Source organism: Tupaia chinensis, unplaced genomic scaffold, assembly GCF_000334495.1.
Source record: "Tupaia chinensis unplaced genomic scaffold, TupChi_1.0 Scaffold000348_1, whole genome shotgun sequence".
NCBI lineage: Eukaryota > Metazoa > Chordata > Mammalia > Scandentia > Tupaiidae > Tupaia > Tupaia belangeri.
The window spans coordinates 450463-470380 of NW_006159842.1; the positions used below are offsets into that span (position 1 = coordinate 450463).

General features: G+C 41.9%; 1 protein-coding gene across 2 annotated transcripts in view; it reads right to left on the reverse strand.

Annotated features, from left to right (window-relative positions):
• Positions 1-17823, reverse strand: part of DDX6 (DEAD-box helicase 6) — a 59557-nt gene extending 41734 nt beyond the window's left edge. For both annotated transcript variants that reach the window (XM_027773364.1, XM_006152290.2), the window contains exons 1-3: positions 17359-17823; positions 11105-11168; positions 10138-10242 (exon numbers count right to left, since the gene is read on the reverse strand). In XM_027773364.1, coding sequence (XP_027629165.1) covers positions 10138-10242; positions 11105-11168; positions 17359-17558 — 369 coding nt within the window. In that variant the 5' untranslated portion in view covers positions 17559-17823. The remainder of the gene's footprint in view (positions 1-10137; positions 10243-11104; positions 11169-17358) is intronic.
• Positions 17824-19918: the final 2095 nt, after the last annotated feature.

Below are 19918 nucleotides of genomic sequence, written 5' to 3' on the forward strand. Positions count from 1 at the left end.
TGGCTTGCTTTCTCACTTCCTCTCTCTCTCACTCTCATCCTGTCTCTCTCTGGTCAAATTAAAAAAAAAAATAAGTGAATGAATAAATAAAATACAATAAATAATTTTAAAAAGAACAATTACTTTTAAAAAGGTTAGTTTTTCTTCAAAGATCCTCCACAAAATTTACAGTAAAAGGGAAAAAGATTCCCTTTCCTTTCAGTTTCAAAGCTAAAAACTATCACCAATTATTACTGAACTACAAATGAAAGCACATGCCCTACTGATAGTAGATCAACATTATCATATTTGTGAAAAAAAAATCTGAGTGGTTTAATATGCTGTTTAAAAATGGCATGTGGTGGTTTGGGACCAGCAGATGGTGTAATGATTATGTCATTGGACTTCCACGTAGTCAACTGTGGTTCAAGTCCTGAACCCAGCAGCTTAAAACTCACATCTGGTGCATGTACACACGGGTCCAGAATCCCAAGAGGAGAAAGAATTACAGTGTGCCCATCCCCCCCGGGGGGGATGATTTCTTGCTCTTTTTTCTCTGTCTCTCTAGCAAGCACACGTGCCCTTTAACAAAATTCTGTTAAAAAAAAAATTAAAAACAAAAGAACAGGGGCTGGCTGGTGGCAGCCCCTCAGGTTAAGGTGCTGAACTCCCACATGGCTGATCATGGCTCATGGTTGACCATGGTTCGAGTCCTGGACCTGGCAGCTTGCTTTCTCTCTCTGCCTCTCCCTGGTCAACTTTAATAATAATAATAATAAATAAAATAAGTAATTCTTTAGAACAAATTTTAAAAGGCATGTAGTGAAGGTGGCTGGATCTCACATGGTCAAATGTGTGGTTGAGTCCTGGACCTGTACGCTTGAAGAGCATGGACATGTGTGCATACATGCCCAAAATCCCAAAAAGAGAATGGAGGAGAAGGGACTACGGTAGTCATCATCTGTGGGGAGTACTTTCTCACTTTCCCTCTCAGTTTCCCTCCAGGAAACTGTGGTTAAAAAAAAAAAAGTCACATGCTCTATCGTTGGGCAAAATACAGCATGCCACAATAAAAACAGAATTCATAGCATGCTAAGAAATATTTAAGGGGGGGCCAGCAGTTAGTGTAATGGCTATGTCGCTGGACTCCCATGTAGTTGACTGCGGTTCAAGTCCTGGACCTGGTAGCTTACAACTCATGCTGGGTGCGTGTGTGCAGGCCCAAGATCCTGAGAGAAGAAAGGAGGAGAAGGGATTGTGGCGTGGCCATCCCCCCTAGCGGGTGATTTCTCGCCTTCTGTCTCTCTTTGTCTTTCTGGCAAGCGCATGCACTTTATAGCAAAAAAAAAAAAAAAAAAAAAACCAGCACACCAACTATTTAAGGGGAACCAGCAGGTGGTGTGGTGGTCAAGGCACTGGATACTCCCCCATGGCTGACCATGGTTCAAGTCCCGGACGTGGTGGCTTGCTTTCTCAATTTGTCTCTCTCACACACACGCTGTCCCTCCCTGGTCAAATGAAAATAAAACAAAGTTGAATAATTCTTTTAAAAAAAAAAAAAAAGACAGAACCTAGGGTTTAAAAAAAAGAAAGAAAATATTTAAGAGGGTTAACAGGTGGTATAGTAACTGGGGCGCTGGACTCCCACATGGCGGATCACAGTTCAAGTACCAGACCCTTTAGATCGAAACTCATGGCAGGAAAATGTGTGCCCAAAATCTGGAGGAGAATGGAGAAGGGAATGCAGTGTGGTCATTACCCCCACACAGAGGGGTAGTGGTGGTATGATTTCTTGCTTTGTTTCTCTGTTGCTCCAGAAAGCATATATGCCCTATAGCAAAAACCTCTTAAAAACAAGAACAAACAAAAACCCCAAGAGAGTTAGATCCTGCATAGCCAACAGTACCTTGAAAAACCAGAGTTAGCTGGTGATGTGGGGGTTAAAGTGCTAGATCCTAATTAGCTGACTCTGCAGTTCAAGTCCCAGATCTAGTGGTTTGAAAAACATGCAAGCCATGTGTGTACGCATGCCCAAAATCCTGAGAGGAGGATGGAGAAGTGATTATGACATGGCCATCAGACCAGAGGACGTGTTTTGTCACTTTCTCAGTGTCTGTATTTGTCCCTCTCTGGCAAACATACATACTCTATGGCACGAATCTAAGGAAAAAAAAAAAAAGAAGAAGAAAACCATTGGGGCTGGCAGGTGGCACGGTGATTAAAGGTCCAGGACTCCCATGTAGTTGTCCATGGTTCGAGTCCTGGACCTGGTGGCTTGCTTTCTCACTCTCACTCTGTCCCCTTTAGCCTCTCTGTGGCAAGCATGTGCCCCTCTGGCATTTAGAAAGAGAAAAATAAAAAGGGGAAATATATCACACAAAGAACCACAATCCTTTCTTCAAGGAAAAGGCTAGCTGGTGGTATGGTGGCTGACTGCAGTTCAAGCCCCAGACCTGGTGGCTTGTCTCTCACTTCCCCTCTCTGGTGAGCACATGTGCCCTATAGCAAACTTAGAAAATAATAATAAGATTAAATAAATAATTCTCTCTCTCTCTTTATTAATAGAGATTTTTGTTATAGGGCATGCGTACTCACCAGAAAGACACAAAGTGAGAAATTCTCCTCCCCCTGGGGGGGTGGGAGACAGTCATGCCGTAATCCCTTCTCTACTCAGGACGTTGTGCATGCACGCACACACACCCAGCGTGAGATTTTTTTGGGGGGGAGAGGTTTTTGCTATAGGGCGTGTGCGCTCGCCAGACAGAGAGAGACAGACAGAGAGACAGAAAGCGAGAAATCACCCCCCCCAGGGGAGATGGCCATGCCACAATCCCTTCTTCTCCATTCTTCTCTCGGGATCTTGGGCAAGCACGCACACACGCCCAGTGTGAGTTTAAGCCACCGGGTCCAGGACTCTAACCACGATCGGCTACATGGGTGTCCAGTGACAAAGCCATTACGCTAACTACTGGTCCCTACGCCCAGCATGAGTTTTAAGCGACTGGGTCTGGGACTCAAATCGAGGTTGACTATGTGGGAGTCCAGTGACATCACCATTTATGCCATCTGTTGGTCCCCCCCCCTTTTTAAAGGTTTTTGTCATAGTGTGCGTGCACTGGCCAGAGGGAGAGACAGTGAGAGGAAGAGAAATCACCCCCCCCAGAGGGGATGGCCATGCTGCAATCTCTCCTCCTCCTGGGATCTTGGGCACTCATGCACATGTGCCTGGTGTGATTTTCAAGTCACTGGGTCTGGGACTCCAACTGTGGTTAACCATGTGGGAGTCCGGTGACATGACCATTACTCTATCTGCTGGTCCCAATTAAAAAAAAAAATCACAAAGGAAATTATTAATAAATATCCCTAGCGTAAACGTGAAAAATGTTATTTGTTGAACTAAAATGTCCAACTGACACTGACAAAAATAAAGTAATGCAAGTCCATTCGATGCTATGTCCTGAAGTTAAAACAATACAATGAATGACTGAAAAAGTTCAACTAGTTAATCAACTGTTAAAAGAAAGCGAAGTGGAGGCCAACAGGTGGTATGACAGTTAAGGCACTGGACTCCCACATAGCCTACCCTGGGGAGGGTGGTGGTGATTTCTCATTTTCCTTCTCTCTGGCAAGTGCACACATCCTACAGCAAAAACTTTGGGGGGGGGGAGAAAATGAAGTGAAATTTTTTTAATTTCTACAATTATAAAATAGGTTCACAATGACATTCTGTCCACACCTATGTTAATGACCACAAAAATTATCTCTAGCACTTAATCACTGTTACTGTAGAATTAGCTAAGTTATATTATGAGCAGCACAATTTCTATCTACCACCATAACACCCTTTCCATCTAGAACCTCAATAACAAAGGTTAAGATAGGTTCCATACAATCAGAACAGAGATGCCAATACTGTGAAAATAATCCCATGACAAGGGAACCAGCAGTTAGCGTAATGGCTAGGTTGCTGGACTTCCACATAGTCGACCACGGTTCGCGTCCTGGACCCGGTGGCTTAAAACTCACGCCGGGCGTGTGTGTGTGCTTGCCCAAGATCCCGAGAGGAGAAGGGATTGCGGCGTGACCATCCTCCCTAGGGGGTGATTTCTCACTTTCTGTCTCTATGTCTCTGTCTGGCGAGCGCACGCACTCTATAGCGAAAACCTCTCCAAAAAAAAAAAAAAAAAGAAAGAAAGAAAAAATAATCCCATGACAATACTGTTATCTTGCCTGCATTAAATACTCTGCTTAGGTAAGATGGGTGACCTGGGTCTCCCAATGACTTGTGGGAGACAAAACATAAAACTTTTTTAAAGTTTTTTTCTTCTTCCAAGAAAGAGGGGCATCCAGGCCGACAGGAGAGTCCCCCCACAGGATCCTTATGCCGTGAAGCACACCGCCAGCCCAGATCACAGGCAAACCCAGCATACAAAGGCGGATGCCCAAATGCAAACCCAGGACCTTCCCACATGGGCCCAGCACTGCAGTTGGCCCTCCGTACACAACTTATGAATGAGGTAGGGCAGGGCAGAATTGGATTGGGGGATACCCTAGTTCCCATTTGTAGTTCAACCTTTAACTGACTTGGACTAAGGCTATAACTGCCTTCTATTCCTCTGCCTTAACAGAGAACACACCCCACAGAAACCAGGAAGAAAGCTTCTAACAAAGTACACAACAGTCCTAAGTTAGGATGTGTTCGCACTCTGCCACACAGGATGACCATTATGCTCAGAGAATTTGGCACAACCACCCAGTCCCAAAGGTTAGGTAACATGAAGATGACTCAAGTCAAACTTGAACAGCTGTGAAACCCAAGAGAAAATCATGGAGAAGTGCCAGAGAAAAGAGAAAGGAGGAAGGAAACCACAAGTCATCATAAATGTACTACATGCTGGGCACAGCACTAGAGCGTACTTACTTCATGTTATTTACGTTCTTTCAAGGTAGGTACTTTTTGTTTCACAACTGATAAAATGGCTCCTCAAGGGGACTATTTTGCCCAAGATCACAAATCAAGAAATGCTAGAATCAGGCCAGCCCCATGGCCTGTAGTGGTCAAACCCCACATGGATGACTGTGCAGTTTGAATCCTGGTCCCAGCAGCTTGAGAAACACACCAGGCATGTGTCCAAAGTCCCAACAGAATGGAGAAATCCAGGCAAACGGATTGTGGTGTGATCATGTTTCTCTGGGAGGTGCTTTCTCCCTCTCAATCTGTCTCTGGCAAGTGCATATGCCTTCTGGAAAGTTTTAAAAAAGAAAATGCTAGAACCAGGATTTGGACTGAGATCTGCCAATAACATGTAGGTGAGGATGTGGAGAAACTAAAACCCTCATTCACGGCTGGAATGCAGACACTCTGGAACTCAGTCTGATAGTTCTCAAAAGGTTAAACAGTTATCCTATCACCATCATTCCAGGTATCTGAAAGAAATGAAAACCTGCACATAAATATTCATAATAGCACTATTCCTAATAGCCAGAAGTGGAAACAACCCAAATGTTCACCAACTGATGAATGTATGGTCCAGAACTAGAACAGCCATAAAATGGTATATTACTCAGCAACAAAAAGGAATGCAGTGGTGGTACAAGCTACTCCATGAATGAATCCTGAGGGCACGCTAAATGAGAGAAGCTGGTCGCTGCAGATCACCCAGCGCAGGGTTCCAGTTACACGGCACATCCAGAGTTAGCACATCTGCAGTGGCAGGAAGATTAGTAGTTGCTTAGGACTCAGGGAAAATGAGTGGTCACTGTTAAAAGGAATTTCTTATTGGGAGTGGAAAAAAAATGCCCTAAATGCACAACTCTACAAATATTAAAATCTATTGAACTATACACTTAAAACATATGAGTTGTGTGACATACGGTTTATATCTTAATAAAGCTATGGATATTATCAAAAACAAAACCAACACCACATCAGGTCTGACACTTGATACCTTATGTCTCCAATTCCTTCTCCTGGAAGGTTTAGGAACTGACCCAACAGGTACTCACTGTGCTCGGGTCACCCTGGTCTCCCTTTCCCAGTAGCATCTCAATTTCCTTCTAAGCAATTAAACTACCCCCCGCTCCCAAGAGATCAAGCCTTATGAATCTTTTTTTCTAAAGCAATGTGAAAACAGACAGTAATTTTAGAAAAAAAAAAATAGTTGACAAAGCCTGACCAATTCTCTAAGGCAAATGGTAAATATGCACCCTACATTAGGCCAGCTGAGTGCTTCTTTCTACAACTCTAAATTATCATGGTGCATCCACTACACTTTCCTAAGCCCCTCAGAGTTGCCTGAGTTGTCATTTCTGTGTATTTCTCCAAACGTATTAGTCTCATAAACTCCTAGGAGTTTTTTTTTTTTAATATATTTACTTTTGCTTAAGATAGACCAAGATGACTTCTGTTGTCTACAGCCCAAGAGTGGTATACTTTCCTAATTTCCTAGTATTCATAGGCATTTTATGGAAGTTTATAGAAATGTATACTTATAGAAGCTTAAAACTGCCCAACTAGCTGCATTTAGAGTAGTTGCTGCTTCTTACTTTCAAAGCCAGCTGAGCTTATGTTCTTAATTACAAAATGGGGAGAAGGTAGGGGTGGGAAAGTCATGATGCATTTTTGCACAGAAAAATATGTTAAGACTTTCCCGACAACCTAATGCATGTATGGCAAGGGAAACACAGGTACTGTAGATGCATCTGGTACAGATACTCCAGCAACCCAGGCAAAAAGGACAGAAGACTAATTTCCAGAAATACATCCCACTTTTACATGATAAACAGTAGAGAAATGCTACATTTAAAAACTCTGAAAACAATTATTTTAGCCACAATAAACCCACTTACTAGAGGATTTAGAATGCCATCCTACCTAACTATGAATCAACTATTAATCCTTACCTGATCTAGTTCACAAAATTTCAGAATCTTGGCCTGGTATGTAATTTTGTCACTAACTTCCCTGTTTCTTCCAATAATGACTGTCACTTCTTCAACTACTGAGATAATCTAAAAAGTCTTCAAACAGGTGTATGTAGGTTCTAGAAGCAATTAAAAGCCACCACCTCTTGAAGTCAGTACAACGTTTCGAACGCTAAACAGAAAAAAACAGTAGGTTCCTAGGCCCTGCATTAAGTCTGACTCCATAAATCTACACCTTTAGAAAGGCATCTTCTCCTTGGCACAGCGTTCAGAACCAGAATATAGTCATAGATGGCGATGCCAAAAGAAGACGTGTGGGAGCAACCGGTAGTATATCTGGTTCCAGTGTCTCAGTGTAAAACCACTTCTGTGAGCATATGATTCTCCAATAATCCTACAGACAAAGTGCAACAATATTCTATTTTTAAAAAAGAATATTTTTATTTAACTTCATTAATTAATTTATTTTAATTCAACCAGCAAAGGACAGAGTGAAAGAGAGAGAGGGTAAGTGAGAAAGCCAGTCACCAGGTCTGGGACTCAAACAGTAGTCAGCCATGTGGGAGTCTAGTGCCCTTAACCACCATGCCACTGGCTGGCCCTTCAATATTGTATTTCTTAAAAAGACAAAGATTCAGGGCGGCCATCAGACAGTATGAAGGCTAAGGTGCTGGATCCCATGTGGCCAGCTGTGTGGCTGTCCGAGACGCCACGACCTGAGAAATTATGCCAGGCACGTGTGTGCATGAATGGAGGAGGAAGAATTACAGCTTAGCTATCTCCCTGAGAAGTGATTTCTCACTTTCCCTCTCTCTCTCTCTCTCCAGCGTGCATTTATTCTGTTGCAAAAAAAAAGAAAAAAGAAGAGAGAGAGAGAGATTATTAGTCAGCTGGTCTCTGGTGGTTAGGATGGCTGTATCGGGACCAGCAAATGGCATAACTCCTCCCTGGCCTCCCATGTAGTCGACTGCAGTATGAATCCTGGACCTAGTGGCTTAAAACCCATGCTGGGCACATGTGCCCAAAATCCCGAGAGAAGAATGGAAGAGAAGGGATTGTTGCATGGCCACCCCCTCATCCTGCATATAGGGGGGTGATTTCTCACTTTCTCCAATGTGTACAAATGCCCTATAGCAAAAATTGCTCTTAAAAAATAATAATAATTAAAAAAAAGGATACTAGATCCCACACAGCCAACAGTGCAGTTTGAATCTTGGACCTGGCTGCTTGAAAAACAGACTGGGTACATGTGTGAGCATACCCAAAATCCTGACAGGAGGGAGAAATGGAGAAGAAAGAATTGAGACATGACCTATGCGGGATGCTTTCTCACTTTCCCTGTCTCTTTCCAGTGAGTGCACGCATCCTCTGGCAAAAAAATTATTAAGTAAAACAAGAAAGAAAAATCCAGTCTAAATTAATTTCTCTTTTTGATAAAGCTACTACATGAAACAATTCTTAACATTTATCATGCATTTATCACATAGTAGACACTGTACCAAACACATGGATAATCTTGCTTAAATATTCACAAAAACTCTAGTGTGTCAGGACCAGCAGTTAGTGTAATGGCTATGTCGCTGGACTCCCACATAGTTGACTGTGGTTCGCATCCCGGACCCGGTGGCTTAAACTCACACTGAGCGCATGTGCGTAAGATCCTGAGAGGAGAATGGAGGAGAAGGGATTGCGGCGTGGTCATGCCCCCTGGGGGGTGATTTCTCGCTTTCTATCTCTCTGTCTCTCTCTCTCTGTCTGGTGAGCGCACGCGCCCTATAGCAAAAACCTCTTCAAAAAAAAAACTCTAGTGTGCTCTTAAAACTCAGTTTTATAGGTCTCAAAACTGAGGCTTAGAGACAGATCCTAAATAGAACTTAGGATTCAACCTGAAGTTCCTAGACCAACTTGGTCGGTAAGCAGAGGGCACCTCATTTCATTAAAACATTGTAAGTGAGCACAAGCACAGAGCACAAGCACCGTGCTAAGCACTAGGTGTGAAAGGGGAAGGATGCAGTCACTGAAGTCAAAGAGCAGCCCTAGGACTTTTATTCAGGCAAATAAACAAGCTAATATGAACTATGGAACAGATCCCTCGGTTTTTGGAGGTTTTTTTGCTATTTGTCAGTAGGTGAATGTACTTGCCAGAGAGAGAGAGACAGGAGAGGAAAGAGAAAGAAGAGGGCGGGGAGGTGCAGGGTAACACCTCAATCCCTGCTCCTCCATTTCTCCATCCTTGGGATTTGGGGTATGCATGCACACATGCCCAGGAAGTGCCAGGGCTAAGATTTGAACCACATGGTTGGCCATGTGGGATCTAGCCCCCTTAACCATTAGGCTATGAGACTGGGCTGATTCCCAGTATTTCTATACCCAAAATGACTATCTGATAAGGCAATACCTTTGCCTTAATACTTTCTCTAGCCGAAAGCACCAACTCACTTCTGGGCAATCCCTATCTCATATAAATTGTTTAAACATAGGTCACTTCTTCCAGGTTGTCCCATCTGCCCCTAATGGCTACAGACACATCGATTCCAACTAGAAAGGTACCCAGATCACACTGAAATAACTTGTATAATTAGCCGCTCTATCCACTACACTGCAGGACAGGACTATGTCTACCTTGTTCATAACAGCGCACTTTCTTAGATCAATCATTAATACGTCTGTGCGATACAAAAGTACTTTGTGATGTCACAGTGTTTATCTTTAGAACAGCTTAGATTCAAAAATTACATCAACTTGGGACCAGTGGTTAGCGCAATGGCTATGTCGCTAGATTCCCATGTAGTCAACCACGGTTTGAGTCCCGGACCCAGCGGCTTAAACTCACGCTGGGTGCATGTGCGTGCATGCCCAAGATCCCGAGAGGAGAATGGAGGAGAAGGGATTGCAGAGTGGCCATCCCCCTGGGGGGTGATTTCTCGCTTCTGTCTCTATGTCTCTCTCTCTGTCTGGCGAGCGCACGTACCCTATGGCGAAAAACCTCTCAAAAAAAAAAAATACTGTCATTATAAAAAATACCACATTCTTACACTTAATTAAAAAGGTTCAGAAAAATTGTGTGTGTGTGTTTGTCCGAGAGAAATGTTGGTTCATTTTCTCATCTCCAAACATAAAAATTATGTTAACACTTGACACATCATGTGTGTGTGTGTCATGTATATGACACACAAATATATACACACATATATATGTATACACACATACACGTGACATAAAGAATAAACATACCTGAATAGGAGATGGTTTTTCCCAGCCCATTTCAAAAATTCCCATCAGCAACTCCCGTTTCAAACAGTAATCTTCAAACTCATTTCCTTTCGTGGAGGTCACATCCTAGCCAAACAAAACAAACAATGAAAGAATAAAGTCCAACTGTGTCTTTTGGTAGTACGCTTTAGAAAATGTATGTGAGACTTTAAATCTTTATCTATCCAATCTTAAATATAAGCACATGCAATTGCTTTTGTTTTCCTATATATTCAGCTTTTCCTAGAGAATAACCACTTTCCTTTCAACACACGAGCCATTTAAAAACTGTGTTTTGGGGAAAGGCCAGCCTTGGATCAGTCTTCTAAAGAATGGTAGAATATTGTTATTTCTACACACACATCATGCTATTAATCTCAAGTCAGAAGATGTAAAGGCAAAACCACTCACTAGCTATTAGGGTGTCAGAAAAGTCATGGTGCATTTTTGCATAGGAAAACACAGATAAATTTTACCATGACTTTTCTGACAACCTAATACAAATGTTCTTGGCTAAATTAGTGTTTCTCAAGTTCAGCACACTGGCATTTGGGCCAGAATATTCTGTTATAAGTGACTGTCCTGTAGCATCTCCTAAGGGTGATGAACAAAAATATGTCTAGTTATCGCTAAATCCTCCACAGGGGACAAAATCAACCCTGGTTGAGAACACTGGGCTATGAGAACTAACTTTTTGAACTTCTGTTTTTCTCATCCACAACAAAGGTGATTACTACCTAAAACAAGTAACTTTTTGAGTTGTTAGAAAATTCTGAGAAAATGCCTTGAAAGTCTTATAAAATTCTGGCAATCTAATATATGACCTATACGGTATCAACCATTTCAACTTACTCGAGTAAACGCATAGTGTCTATTGCTATTACAATTACCTACTTCATTTCTAGAATGTCCCCACCACTTTTCCACTTCAATTTTACAACCAACTTACCGAAGTTTTGATTCTTAGATCCTTTGGAGGGAGTTTTAAAGTCTTTTTCCAGTCATCACCAGGTCTAGATAAAATAAATTTGAACTATCAAAATTCATAGCATCTTACCTAATAAATACAAAGATGACTCATTTCAATATAATTAAGGCCGAAAAGTAAAAAGCACATTAAGTTTAATATCATTTTCTTAAGTGTAGTTAGTGGGGCCAGTAGATGGCCTGCTAGTTAAGGTACTGGACTTCTACATGGCCAATTGGAGTTCGAGTCCCAGACCTGATGGCTTGCTTTCTCACTTTTCCTCTCTCTGATGCGTACATTTGCCCTACAGCAAACTAAAATGATTGACTGATTGATTGATTGATAGATAGATGGAAAGACTCAATCAATCAATCAATCAAGTGGGTTGGTCATGACCAGCCATGAGGTTCAAAACCAGCTCCAGCAGCTTGAAAAACAGCAGTGCTTATGTTCATAGTCTTTCTCTCAGTGCATGTGCCCTCTAATCAATTGAAAAATAGAAGGGGATGGGGGTGGCAACCAAGTCAAGTGGCACGGTAGTTAAGGCAGCTGGATCCCACAGGGCCAACAGCGCAGTTCAAGTCCTGGATCAGGTGGCTTGAAAAACATGCTGGGCACATGTGCGTGGTTGCCCAAAATCCCAAGAGAATGGAGGAGAAGGAACTGTGGAGCAGCCATTCTCCCTGGAGGATGATTTCTCACTCCCCTCCCTAAGATCCAAATTCTTGAGAACCAGCTTAGTATATAAGGGGTCATTTTTTCTTTTCTTTTTTTTTGAGAGGTTTTTGCTGTAAGGCGCGTGCGCTCATCAGACAGACAGAGAGACAGACAGCGAGAAATCACCCCCCCAGGGGGGATGGTCATGCTGCAATCCCTTCTCCTCCGTTCTCCTCTCAGGATCTTGGGCACACACGCACACACGCCCGGCGTGAGTTTAAGCCACCGGGTCTGGGACTTGAACCATGGTCAACTATGTGGGAGTCCAGCGACATAGCCATTATGCTAACTGCTGGTCCCATATAAGGGGTCATTTTTAAAAATTAATGAAAAATACAAATTATGCAAAAACTGTACATGGATTTCAAAAATTTCTATACTAAAATAGTGGGGTTTTTTGTTTTGTTTTAGTTTTTTAAAATGTGTTTTGTGGGGGACCAGCAGATAGTGTAGCAGTTACATCGCTGGACTCCCACACAGCTGACTACAGTTGGAGTCCTGGGCCCTGCAGCTTTAAACTCATGCCAGGCATGTATGTGCGCCCAAAATCCCAAGAGAAGAGTAGAGGAGACGGGACTGTGGGTGTAGCCATTCTCCCTAGGGGGGTGATTTCTCACTCTGTCCATGAGCACACATGCCCTATGGCAAAAATCTCTCTTTAAAAAAAAGGCGGGGGTGGGGGGACCAGCAGATGACGTAATGGTTATGTTGCTGGACTCCCATGTAATTGACCTGGGTTCAACTCAGACCTGGCAGCTTAAAACTCATGCTGGGCATGTGTGTACACATGCATACCCAAAATTCGGAGAGGAGAATGGAGAAGGGATTGCAGCATGGCCAACCCCCCGGGAGGAGATTTCTCGCTTTCTGTCTCTGTCTCCAGCGACCACATGTACCCTTACAGCAAAAATCTCTAAAAAAAGAAAAAGGTTTTGTTATTATTTATCTACTTCAAGAGAGAAAGAGAGATAGGCACCTAGTTGGGCCTTTCTGCCACTATCACCAGTCTCAGATGGCATGCCCAGGGTGGTCCCAGGACACAGACCCAAAACCTTTCTCACATGGACCCACTGTTGTAGTACCACTGTGCCACATGCCCCCCCCCCACCTTTTTATTTTTGGCTGCAGGTTACACCTGCTTGCTGGAAACAGATAAAGGGAAAGTGAGAAATCATCCCCCAGAGGGGATGGCCAGGCTGCAATCTCCTCTCAGGATTTTGGATAAAGACGCCTGGAATGGTTTGCACACTGCCTCATCTAGGGCACTAACAGCCAAGCTGGCCATGCGGAATCCAGCTGCCTTAACCTCCATACCACCTGCTAGCCCTAAATTCTACTTAATCCCATTTTTCCCTGAACTTTATGAAGTCTCCAGTGTGCAGTTCAACACGTTTTGTTTACAACTTACATGATGAACTTTAACTTAACTGCCAACATTCAAAAATTAGATTTCATCTAAAATTTCAGATTCTGGCTCTTCCTGAAAAACTGGGAACTTTAGCCAGTGTTCCAAATAGCTGCAAGGCCAACAGTTTGGTACAGCTTAGTAACTGGAGTTTTAAATCAAGTAGTTTCCCCCTTTAAAAATATCCACTTCCCTTGTAGGCATTTCTGTCATAAATTATTGTGGCTAATTAAAACCAATGGCTCTGAAATCTCAGACTTGAGCTCAGATCCTGACTGTGGTATTGGGTAGCCAATAATGTCATGACTTGTTTTTGCATAGAAAAACAATTCATGGCTTTTAGAAAGACCCAGTATTTATTGGTTCTGTGACCCTGCACCAGTTATTGGCCTGAACCTGGATTCTCTCATATATGTTATCATCTACTAGACCAAGTAACTTATGCACAACGCTCACTGCATCTGGCAAATAACTCGGTATAAGCTGTTCATCAACATCTCAATCTTGGGAACCAGCAGTTAGCGCAATGGCTATGTCGCTGGACTCCCACGGAGTCAACCGCGGTTTGCGTCCCGGACCCGGTGGCTTAAAACACACGCCGGGCGCGTGTGCGTGCGTGCCCAAGATCCTGAGAGGAGAATGGAGGAGAAGGGATTGTGGTGTGGCCATCGCCCCTGGGGGGGTGCCTTCTCGCTTTCTGTCTCTCTGTCTCTGTCTGTCTGGCGAGCGCACGCACCCTTTAGCAAAAACCTCTCAAAAAAAAAAAAAAAAAGAGAGAGAACATCTCAATCTCTTTTACTGGAGATGTCTGAAACCATGAGAATAAAAACAAGGAAAATACAAACAAAAATAAAACATGTCTCATTTTGGTCTACAAATAAATAAAAAATATATGTCTCGTTTTGGTCAGATATAAATCTCAAATAATAAATATTAACACATCTAATAAAAAGCTACCCAGGAGCCAGCTGGTGGAGTAGTGGTTAAGTGGTTCAAGTCTTAGACCTGGAGGCTTGAGAAACACCCGGTACAAGCCCGAAATCCCTAAAGAAGAAATGTAGAAGGGACCACGGTATTGTTATTCCCCATAGGGGGGTGCTTTCTCACTTTCCCTCTCTGGCGAGTGCACACATACTTTAGCAAATGTAAACAAATTTTAAAAATTGGAGTCAACATGTGGTGTGGTGCTCAGGTGCTGGACTCCCACAAGGTCAACCATGGTTCAAGCCTCTGATCTGGCAGCTTGAAAATTACACCAGGTGCATGTGTCTTAGTGCCCAAAATCCCAAGAGGAAAATGGAGAAGGGACTGTGGCGTGGCTATGGAGGGGAGAGAGAGGAATTTCTCATTTTCCCTCCCTCTCTCAGGCAAGGGCATGTGTCCTATGGCAAAAACCTAAAATTTTTTTTTTCAGAAGACCAACTAAAAGGACAAACAGTCCACAAACATTTGAGACAATGTTTTTAACTGTGTCATCTTTTTTTTTTAAAGAACTATTTCATTTAACTTTATTCATTTATTTAAATTTGACCAGAGAGGAAAAGGGGGAGGGAGAGAGAGAGGATATGTAACCCTTTAGGTTCAGGACTTGAACCGCAATTGGCCATGTGGGAGTCTGGTGCCCCCAATCACCACACCACCTGCTAGCCCCCTGTGTCATCTTAAAAACAAAGTTTTTACTGACTTCATTGTAGCTACCCATACATGACCAAACTTTAGAAGTTTGAGGGAAAATTGAATTAAAGTATAAACTTATTTGGGGGCAGAAAAAATGTACACTCCATCCAAAGCACACCTTCCACAAACTTTTCTTTGAAGACATTCCCTAGTATTACCAAAGTCTCAAAAACATCTGAAAAGCTTTATTTAAAAAGATACAAACTGATTTTACTTAAAGCTATGTCTCACATAATGTAAATACACCAGTAACTTTTTGCTACCAATCCCAAAGCTACTAAAATCCTTTCGTCTCAGTCTGTAACATCAAAGTTTTTAAACAAAAATGTTAGTGCAACATCCTACCAGGCCACCTTGCTACACTGCCAAATCCAACAACTAGGAAATAATCACATATATGGTAAGATGCAAAACCTACCTATGGGAATTTATAACTGTAATAAGTTGAAAAATAACATTAAAATGGGAGAATAAATGATGCAGATTAAGTGTTAGTTCTGAGACAGATGATGGGATCTTCATGGAAGCAATGGCAAATGACTTGAAATTTGAAGAACCGAGAGAACTGAGAAGAAACTATTTACCCAAGGAAAAGGGGGAGAAAATGGGGCCAACAGGTAGCACAGAGGTTAAGGGGACTGGATTCCACATGGAAGACTGAGCTGCTTGAGTCCTGGACCCAGCAGCTCGAAAATTACACTGGGTGCATGTGCACACATGCCCAAAATGCTAAGAGGAGAATGGAGAAGGACCGCAGTGTGGTCCCAAATGGGGGATCATTTCTCACTTTTTCTCTCTCTCTTTGGTGAGCTCAAGTGCACTGTAGCCCACAAAACAAAACAAAACAAAACAAAACAGAATGAACAAACAAAATCTGCTACTGTCTCAAGTCAGAATTTAAAAATAAATAGCCTATATCTTGCTAGCCTATCCATATTCTGTTAAGACAGACTAATTTAGAAAACATTTTTCATTCACTTTAAAAATAAGAGAACATGGAGCTGGCAAGTGCCATGGTAGTTAAGGCCCTGGACTCCCACATAGCCGACCATGGTTCAAGTTCCAGACCTAGTGGCTTGCTTGCTCTCCTTTTATCTCTCTCTGGCCAAATTAAAAATAAAAATAACAAAACTGAATAGTCTTTTTGTTTCCCCCAGAGAGATTTTTGCTATAGGATACATACGCTCGCCAGAGAGAAAGCGAGAAATCACCCCTCACCCCAGGGGGGGTGGGGAAGGGGGGGATGGCCCCACCTCAATCCCTTATCCTCCGTTCTCCTCTCGGGATCTTGGGCACGCATGCACAGGCACCCAGTATGAGTTTTAGCACTGGGTGCAGGACTCAAACTACAGTTGACTAAGTGGGAGTCCAGTGACGTAACCATTACGCCATCTGCTGGTGCCAAAACTGAATAGTTCTTTAAAAAGAAAAAAACAGACTATGAACCAATTCCAATTTTTCTAGTGACCAGACTGATGTAATGGGAATTCTTACAGGTCACCAATCAACCACACAGCATCTATTCTGGTAGCTTCAAAGGACTATTTTTCTCTAAGAAGTGAGATGTAGATCATTATAAATACATACACTTTGGTTCAGTAAACCAAAGTATCAGCATCTTATGAAAACCTATAATTTTACTCATTTTACATGTGTAGATTAACAAAAATCAAGCCTTAAGTGGGGTCTAGAGTCTTAAACGTTAATCTCCTATACCTGAACCCTCAGAATGCCAGTTACCATTCAAATAATTTAAAGTATGCACTTAGAAGACAAACAGCTCATAAGCTTTCAGCTTTAAAAGAAAAATATTCCATAGCTCTTAAGTTTTGGAGTCAACAAGGGTTTGGCACTACCCAGAGTACAAAATCCTGAGTTCCTTATGATTTATTTTGTGGGTGTGAAAGAGTGGAAAAAGCCCTTCCCGCCCCCCATAAAGGTTAAAAAAAAAAAAAAGCAAAGTTCTATAAACTAAAAAGTTACAGATAAATATTCTGAGTAAATGTGCTTAGAATTCAGAAGAATGGGCAAATCTTTACATTTCAAACTTGAAACTTTTAACTTTTAAATGGCTTTTAAATGCCATTTAAGCTCGGTATAAGGTACAGTTATAACGTAGGAAAAAACTACACTGAACAAGATGAAATCTTATTGTTTCATTCATTTACAACAGTAACTTCCATATTGAGCTAATTACAAAAGCTAGAAATATTCCCCCAAATCTACACGAAATTAACATACGTCATCTGTGCCTATGTTCACCACTTGCTGAATTATTTTTGGAAGAAATATACTATTTTAAATACCTACTGGTCATAAACTTAAGTCATCTGTCTATTTGCATTCAAAATAGTTCAATTAAGGTATAAAGCAGTCAACAATAAAGTACATAAAAACAGCCGGCAGTCCCCAGGTGTGCTTACCACTCGACACTTACTTAATAGTGGTGGTCACACTCTGTGCTTGCTGCTGAGTGCCGTTATTGATTGTGTTGGTATTTTTCAGCTGGTTCATCTGTTGCTGTGTCTGCGTGCCCCCTCCTCCGGGACCACCACTGGGCTTCACAGGGCCCCTCAGCTGACCGTTTTGACTGGATAGACCCATTATAACAGGGTTCTCTGTTCTGGCCGTGCTCATGCTGTGTTAACTGTGAAGGTGTCTCTTTCAAACTTCAAAACTTTTGAAAGTCAGTAGAGAAACTGTAATAACAGTTTATTAGGCTCTCCAAAATGAAGAGATAAATAAGTCTTGCTCAATATATGAGTCCTTTATTGCAACGCAGGCAAGCACCTGTAAGTCTCTGAACGGTAAGCAGCAGTAACTTGCTCTCATGCACCGAATCAACTTTTTATTTTTAAAAAGCCCTCTAACAATCTTGAGTTATATCTGAATTCACTTCGATCTGAAACAAAGAAAAAAATTATATTAGTAAACATGAGGTTATGGGGAAAAAATATTTTAAAGAACTCCTTTAGAAGAACTCTCATCCTTTAAAGGGTTAAGAACACTTAGACCAAATCACTAGCCAAGCTAGAAAAGTTACAAGGGTGAATTGCTTCAAAACCAAATGTATAGAGACTAACCTCAAACATTTAAAATGGTGAGTTCAAAGCAACCAGAGACAGACTATCAGGTAGAGAGATACTATGATTAAATTTGCATAGTTGTCAAATGACAGTCTTTCCCCCTCAGTTTCCTCCCTGAAGAATTCTTCAGTCTCAGCCACCGCTGAAAGTCAATGATTCATTATACTTAATTGCATTACCACGCAGTGAAGTATCACACAATTTACTTAATGTAAATCTAAATTTGAATAACACAAGAGAATTCCAATTTTTTTCTTTTTCTGAGAGCAATTTAGAGTCCTTGAAGAGTTGAGTTTCAGACTTCAATTTACACACCCAGAAAAAAGCACTTTTGTGACCCAGTGAATTTTAACTATAAAAGAATTTTATATGTAGAAAAACATTATCTTTCGTCTTTTAAGTTTTTGTCCTTTAAAATAGTAAATATATAATAGGTGGATAGGAACATGTCAGAATCTTTTGCTTGAAAAACAGCCAAGAAAAATCTCTGGCTACCTCAAAAAAATTAAATACTAAAACATTAGTTATTAGCTACCTTTCAGTGAAGCTTTTCAAAAAAGTATTTTTTAAAAAAAGGCATCTTAATTAAAAAACCTGTATTTAAAAAATAAAAAAGGACAGTTCTTGCATTAAAAAAAATGTTAAAAAGACTAAACACTAGTGATTTTAACAAAACTTTCCAAGAAACACAGGGTACTAAATCTAATTCTTTTTTTTTTTTTTTAAATAACTGGTCCTCCATTTTTAAGTTGGTCCCCGAATTGAATCATTTAGAAATTCAGTAAATAGAAACATAGTTTACAAATACCGAAAAAAAACAAAAACGCTACTGTTGACCTTTTATTTTTTCACCCCCTTGTATTTCTTACCCAAAAAATTTAAGTGATTCATCAGTGTTGATTATTTTTGCCACACACCAAGACATCCCAAACTCAAAATTTTAAATTAAATTAGATATGCTCCGAGATTCCATCTTCCTTTTTTAATGAAACTGAACATCAAGCGGCTCGCAAGCAAATCCTGACTATCACATACACAAAGTCTCCCAGAATCCGACCTCTTAAGCAGACGTGGTTAACAGCTACTTTCCTGTATTGACAGGTTTATATTATGATCAACGATATCACGTAGTTCACACACGGAGATTTATTTGCTTGCAAAGCACTAAGAGGATGAAGAGGGCAACCTCTAAAGACTAAACGATATCATCGTTACTGTCCGATATCATCATTACTGTCCATCATGCACAGTAAGACCTCTTATCTCCCTAAATCCAAAATGAGACTATGTGATAACTGCTCCCGGCTCACACTGAAACCTGCACTGCAGCTTTCCGTCCCAGGGAAGGATATACTCCTACCCCTTCCCAATTTAGATCTGCAAGCTGTATTTCCACATTAAAAAAAGAAGAAGAAAAGAAAAAAACGTAGACTAGTTGGGAGGGGCCGCGGCGGCGTTAATTACAGCACTTCCCAGATCGTAGTTAGCAATTGACAGTTTCACACCCAAAACAGTACCGTCATCTCCAACAAGAGCTTTTGTTTGCAAATGCGGCGCAGTTTCTCAGAGCGGTGGCCGCGAGCTGGAGGGCCTGGGTTTTATCCGGAACGGAAAGGGGCAGTGGAGGAGTAAAAGGGGGTGAGCGATAAGGGATGGGGGCCAGCCAGGATTCCCAGCCCCCGACCACCAGCGCACACACACCGAGCGCCCCCGACCACCAACACAAAAGGGTCCCGGCCCTGCAATCCTATCTGCGCCACAAGGGCCAGGAACCAGGTCCGCGCGTACAAAACAATAGGGACTTCCCCCCTAAGGCCCCGGAGAGAACCCCCGAGCCAGGAAGCCCTTCCTCTACTCCTCGGCCCGGGGGCTCCGTGAGCGCCGCCCGGGACCGACCGCCCAGGCCCAGTG